Here is a 6,437-nt window from a genome sequence, read left to right on the forward strand (position 1 = left end):
CTCCTGTGCCCCCCAGCCGCACACCCCACTCCCGTGCCCCCGTGCCCCCGTGCCCCCGTGCCCTCCATGCCCATGCCCCCTCTCCCGTGCCCCCTCTCCCGTGCCCCCCAGCCGCTCCCCCGCCCGTACCTGCCCGGCCGTGGCACAGAGCGTGTCGTAGCTGATGCTCCCGGTCTCCCAGTTCTTCAGGCGGGCGAAGCGGGGCGGCTCGGCCGGGGAAGAGGGCACCGGGCTGGGGGGGGACACGGGGCACCCCTGAGAGCTGCCCGGGCACGGGGGGCCCAGCCGGGGGTCCCGGGGGGCTTGGGGAACAACGCGTGCCCCCCTCCGTACTTGCTCCCGCGGCTCGGGCACCGGGACCCCTCGGTGCGGGACAGGAGGGCACCGGGGAGGGGAGCGGGCCCGGGCTGTGGCGGGGACAGCGGGGCAGGGCCAGGGGCTCCCCCAACATCTGCTGCTGCTGGGGGTCCCGATGCACCCCCGGGGGATGGGGAGCGGCAGGGGATGGAGGGCAGGCGATGGGGAGGCTCAGAGGATGGGGGGGCCTCGGAGCGGGGGACACAGGCTGGGGGGCTGAGCTGGGGGCGTCAGGGGGTGCAGGGATCAGGGGATGGGGGATCAGGGGGTGCGGGGATCAGGGGATGTGGGGATCAGGGGGCAGGGGATCAGGGGACGGGGGATCAGGGGATGTGGGATCAGGGGATGTGGTGTTTTGCGGAGATATAGACAGATTTTTACTCTGTCTCAGTGGGGATCAGGGGATGGGCGATCAGGATATGGGGGGCTGAGCTGGGGGGGTCAGGGGGTGCGGGGATCAGGGGATGGGGGCTGAGCTGGGAAGTGCCGAAATGGGGGATCAGGATATGGGGTCTGAGTCGGAGGGGTCAGGAGTTGAGGGGTCAGAGGGCGGAGGGGGCGCGGGGCGTTCCTGGCCCTCGTGTGAGTGGAACAATGGCCATGAGTCACAGCGGGCTCCGGGCCACCGCGGGGGGGGGACACGACACGCCCCCGGCCCATGCCCGTCCCTTCCAAGCCCCTCCGAGGCGTGGGGTCCCCGCGCCTCCATCCCCACTGCGCCCCACAGACCCCTCCCCAAATGTCCCCCATGGGCCCCCAGATGCCGCTCGGGCCAGCGCAGCCCCGCGGGTCCCCGGGCCATGCCGTGGGACAGGGGACACTGTCACGACGCCACGGGCAGCGGGCACAGCGCTCTGCCGCCGGCGGGCTCCGTGTTCTGCCCCAGTGCCCCACGCCAGCCACCCCATCGGGGAATCGGGGACACCTCCATGGCGGGGACTCCTCCACCGTGGGGACACCTCCACCGTGGGGACACCTCCGCGGCCGGGACACCTCCATGGCGGGGACACCTCCGCGGCCGGGACACCCCTACAGCGGGGACACCTCCACCCCCACGGCCGGGACACGTCTCCGGTGGGCTCGGGCCATGTGCGAAGGTGCCCGCGAGCGAGGAGGGGTCCCCGCCGAGGCTCGGGGCTGCGGCAGGTGAGTGCCGGTGCCCCGCCGCCCCGTCCGTCCTTCCCAGCCCGCTCTCCCCGTCCCGCCCGGGCTCCTACCTGGGGGGCTCGGTGACGGCGGCGGGCGCGGCGGGGCCGGGGGGGTCCTCGGGTGCGGGGCCGCGCGGGCGCGAGCAGAGGCCGAGGCCGGGGCAGGCGCGGGGGGCTCCGGGCAGGACCCCCGGCAGGTTCCCCATCGCGGCCCCTCTGAGCCGGGAGCGGCCGCTTCCCGCTTCCTACCGCCCGGGGAAGTGGTGACGAGGCCGCGACGCCCCCGCCCCGCACACAATGGGCACCGCCACCGACATCGCCACCGTCACCGGCACCGGGACACACCGGGAACCCCGCGGGGGCACTGGAGCCCGATCTGCCCCGCGGGCCCCGGCATGTGGCCGTGGGGAGGGAGCGATGGCACCCGGAGAGGGGACATGGCCTTGGGGGGGCTTGGGAACACACATGGCACCCGGGTGGGACACAGCCCTGGGGGGGACATGGAACTGGGGGGGATATATGGAGCTGGGGGGGATATATGGAACTGGGGGACTATATGGAGCTGGGGGGGATATATGGAACTGGGGGAATATATGGAGCTGGGGGGGATATATGGCCCTTGGGGGGATATATGGAGCTGGGGGGATATATGGAACTGGGGGGATATATGGAGCTGGGGGGGATATATGGAACTGAGGGGGATATATGGAACTGGGGGGATATATGGCACTGGGGGGGATATATGGCACTGGGGGGATATATGGAACTGGGGGGGGATATATGGAGCTGGGGGGGATATATGGCACTGGGGGGGATATATGGCCCTGGGGGACACATGGCACCTAGGGGGGGACACAGCACTGAAGAGGACACGGCACCCATGGGGACATGGAACTGGGGACTCACACGTGGCGTGCGATGGCACCACAGGGAGGACACAGCGCTCATGGGGGACACACAGCAGCACCTGGGGGGCCGCGGTGGTGGCAGGGACCCCCACCCTGGCCGCTGTAGGACACTGTACCCTCCTCTCACCTTTTCACCGGGCGATCGGGTGCCTCGGGGGGCTCCCGGGCCGCCCCCAGCCCCCCGGCCGTGGGGCGGATGTCCTGCGGGACCCCCCCACTTCCCGCTGCTTCCACCCAGTTCCGGCCATTGACGCGCTGGGCGCTGCGGGGACCCCCGGGTCAGCGTCCCTGGGGAAGCCATGCCGGGGGGGGGCTGCACCTCGCGACCCTCGGGGGGCCCTGGGAACCCGCGCGGGGTGGGGGGGGCTCACCCCAGCTGCGGGCGGGGAGGGTCCTGCGGTGACCCCGGAGCGGGGCGGGGGTCGCGGGGGTCGCGGGGGGTGGGGGTCCGGGACGGGGGCGCTGTTGGGGTGCGGGGGTGCGGGGGGTACCGGGTCCCCCGAATCCCGGCGGGTGAGACCCCCGGAGGCCGCGGAGGGGCGCAGCCCGCGGCTCACGCAGCGACGGGAAACCGCGCCCGGTGCCGGCCCGGCGGTTCCTTCCTGCGGGGGAGAGCGGGGCGGGGGCACCGCGGGGCGGCACCGGGGCACGGCGCGGGGGCACGGCCGGGCCCGGGGCGCCGCGGGGACCCACGCGGGGCGCGGGTCCATCACCGCGGGGCGGGCCGGGCCTGTCGGTCACGGCGGAGCGCCCACCGACCGGATCGCCCGCCCTGCCCGGGGGCGGGACTCGGTCACGGGTGGGCGGGGGTGATGGGGGTCAGGCCTTGACCCCCCCAGCTCCCCCCGCCCCACAGCCCCTCCAAATCCACAGCGTCCCCCGTGCCTCGGCCTCGTCCAGCCCCAGAGCCCCCCAGTACCCCACAGACCCTACAGTCCCTCCGTATCCCACAACGCCCCCCGCACCCCACAGCACCCCCGCACCCCACAGACCCCCGCACCCCACAGCACCCCCGCACCTCACAGACCCCCTCATCCCACAGACCCCCGCACCTCACAGACCCCCGTACCCCACAGCACCCCCGCACCCCACAGCCCCCCGCACCCCACAGCCCTCCCGCACCCCAAAGACCCCCGCACCCCACAGACCCCCGTACCCCACAGCCCCCCGTACCTCGCAGACCCCCCTACCTCGCAGACCCCCCATACCCCACAGACCCCCCGTACCCCACAGCCCCCCGCACCCCAAAGACCCCCGTACCCCACAGCCCTCCCGCACCCCACAGCCCTCCCACACCCCAAAGACCCCCGCACCCCACAGACCCCCCGTGCCTCACAGACCCCCCCGTACCTCACAGCCCCCCGAACCTCACAGATCCCCCGTACCCCACAGCCTCCCGCACCCCACAAACCCCTCCTCACCCCACAAACCCCTCCGTACCCCACAGAGCCCCCCGTACCCCACAGCCCCCCGTACCCCACAGACTCCCGCCCGGCTCGGCTCAGCCCCGTTTGTTCTGCTCTGTCCGGTCACGTCTGGTCAGACTTGCTCGGTCTGGTCAGTCCAGTGGATCCATTTGTGTCCGGTCGGTCCGGTCGGTCCCGGTCGGTCCGTTCGGGTCCATTCACGCCCGTTCGGGTCCGGTCGGTCCCGGTCGGTCCGTTCGGGTCCATTCACGCCCGCTCGGGTCCGTTCGGGTCCGTTTGAGGCCACTGGGAGCCGCTCGCAGCCGGTCGGTCCAGCCGGTCGGGTCGGGACTGGCTGGATCCGGTCGGGTCCGGTTGGCGGAGCCAGCCCAGCCGGTTCCGTCGGTCTGTTCGGGCCCGCTCGGGTCCGGTTGGTCCGTTCGGGTCCGGTCACCCCGGCCGGTCCCGGCGGTCGCAGCCCCGGGGCGGAGCCATTTTCAGCACCTGGGACAGAGACCGGGAGCATCCCGGGCAGCGCCGGGCTGGGAGGAGACCGGGACCGGGCTGGAACGGCGCGGAACAGGCACCGGAACCGGGGCTGGAACGGCGTGGAACCGGCACCGCAACCGGCACCGGGACCGGGCTGGAACGGCGCGGAACCGGTACGGAACCGGGGCTGGACGGGGCTCTGACCGGGACCGACACCAGGGCTGGAACAGAACTGGGACCGGATTGGGCTGACATGGGACTGGGATCGGCACCGGGACCAGAACCGTGGCTGGGACTGGGATTGGTCAGGACTGGGACAGAGCTGAGACCCAGACTGGGCTGGGGCTGATCTCTGACTGCGACTGGGATCGGGCCTGGGCCAGAAACGGACTGGGAGTGAACTGGGATTGCACTGGTCTGTGAAGGAACTGGGCTGGTCTGGAAGTGGACAGGGCTGGGGTTTGAACTGGGACTGGGACTTGGACTGGACTGGAACTGAGATTTGGACTGAGTAGAGACTGGTACAGGGACCAGACTGCACTGGGTCTGGCCTAGAAAGGAGACTGGGATTAGGATTTAACCGGGACTGTGACTAGACTGGGACTGGGACCACAACTGGACAGGACAGGGACTGGATGAGGTCTGGGGTGAGACTGGGATGGGACAGGACTGTGAGTGGGGCAGAACTAGGACTGCGACAGAGACTAGAATTAGGGTTGGATAGGGATCAGGATTAGGCTGGGATCGGGCCTAGGGCAAGGGCTGGTCTGGGGCTGATGCTGGAACCAGCCTGGGAAGAGGGTTAGGCTGGGCCAGGATGGCAGGACTGGGGCAGGGAGGCTCCCCCAGGACCCAGCTGGGGCTGCGCCTGGATGCTCTGCTGCTGCCCCACATGGCCCTTGTCCCTGTGTCCCACTGTCCTGGTGGGCCAGTGTCCCCATATCCAGCTCTCCCAGTGTCACGGTGTCCCACTGTGCTTTATTCTGGTATCTTGGTGTCTAAATGTACCCATGTCCGTGTGTCCCAGCGTCCCGATGTCCTGGTGACCCAGTGTCCCCATGTCCTTGTGTCCCTGTGTCCCGGTGTCCTCAGGTGTCCCCATGTCCCCGTGTCCCGGTATCCCGGTGTCCCCGTGTCCCGGTGTCCCCGTGTCCCACCTGTCCGGGAGCGCGGCCCCGTTGTAGAGCGTGGCTGTGACCGGAGCGTCCCACGGGGGTCGCGGGGCGTTGCGGGGATCCGGGAGGGGGCGTGGCCCGGTGCCGGTGGGCGTGGCCGAGGCGGGGCGTGGCCAAGGGCGCGCTGGGCGCCCCCGGGCGGGGCGGGGCGGGGGTCCCGGGCCCCCCCGCGGCCATTGGCTGCGCCCGCGCTGGCCCCGCCCCGGCCCCGCTGTCAACACGCAGCGCCCGCCGCGCCCGCGGGGCCGGGCCGGGCCGGGCCGAGCGCAGGGACCAGCCCGAGCCGAGCCGAGCCGAGCCGAACCGAGCCGAGCCGAACCGAGCCGAGCTCGGCCCGCCCGAGCCGGGCCGCGCCGCGCCCGAGCGCAGCCGAACGGGGCCGAGCCGAGCCGAGCCCGGCCGAACCCAGTGCAGCCGAGCACAGCCGAACCCGGCCGAACCCAGCCGAGCCCTCCCGAGCTCAGCCGAACCGGGCCGGGCCGAGCCGACCCAGCCGAACCGACCCGACCCGAACCGAACCGAACCGGAGCGGAGCGGGCCGAACCCCGCCGCACCGAACCGGCCGAGCCCGGCTCAGCCCGGCCGTTCCGAGCGGAGCCGAGCCGTTGCGACCTGTTCCGAGCGGCGGCGAGCGCGCGGGGCGGGTCCCGGTCCCCCCCGGCCGCTCCGTGACTAAATAAGGCCGATGGCGCGGCGCGCACCGGGCGGGTAGCGCGGGGGGGCTCGGCCCCGCCGCCCCCTCCGGCTCCCGCCCCGGACCCCCCCGGCCGCGCAGCGCAGCCGCACCGGGGCGGGCGGGGGCCGGCCGCGGGCCGGGAGGGCCCCCCCGGTGCCGGTGCCGGTGCCGGGGCCCCCCGGAGCGGCGCCGTCCTTGGCTCAAGGGCAGCGGGACCCCCCGCGGCGCGGGGCCACCCCGGGCCCGGCCCCCCCGCCCCGCCGGCGCTGCCCATGGGC

At 72.8% G+C, this 6,437-nt stretch overlaps 1 protein-coding gene across 1 annotated transcript; it reads right to left on the reverse strand.

Moving 5' to 3' along the window:
- Window positions 1-1,750: 1,750 nt before the first annotated feature.
- Window positions 1,751-6,433, reverse strand: LOC128935221 (collagen alpha-1(I) chain-like). The gene is made up of 7 exons (XM_054273368.1): window positions 6,038-6,433; window positions 5,466-5,942; window positions 3,963-4,417; window positions 2,971-3,185; window positions 2,785-2,875; window positions 2,541-2,675; window positions 1,751-1,994 (listed from the first exon to the last, which is right to left on the reverse strand). Exons 1-7 carry the CDS (start codon window positions 6,431-6,433, stop codon window positions 1,751-1,753), a joined length of 2,013 nt encoding a protein of 670 aa, XP_054129343.1.
- Between the last annotated feature and the right edge of the window lie 4 nt (window positions 6,434-6,437).

Source organism: Melozone crissalis, unplaced genomic scaffold, assembly GCF_028551555.1.
Source record: "Melozone crissalis strain CALT ecotype California unplaced genomic scaffold, PUWL_Pcris_2 ptg000016l_1, whole genome shotgun sequence".
Lineage (NCBI taxonomy): Eukaryota > Metazoa > Chordata > Aves > Passeriformes > Passerellidae > Melozone > Melozone crissalis.

Coding starts and splice junctions, on each gene's coding strand:
- LOC128935221 (XM_054273368.1), bottom strand. CDS start 6,433: ATGGGCAGCGCCGGCGGGGCGGGGGGGCCGGGCCCGGGGTGGCCCCGC. Junction 5,943..6,037: donor AGCCGGGCTCGGCCGGTTCG/GTGCGGCGGGGT, acceptor GGTTCGGCTGAG/CTCGGGAGGGCTCGGCTGGG. Junction 2,676..2,784: donor CCTCCCCGCCCGCAGCTGGG/GTGAGCCCCCCC, acceptor GGGTCCCCGCAG/CGCCCAGCGCGTCAATGGCC.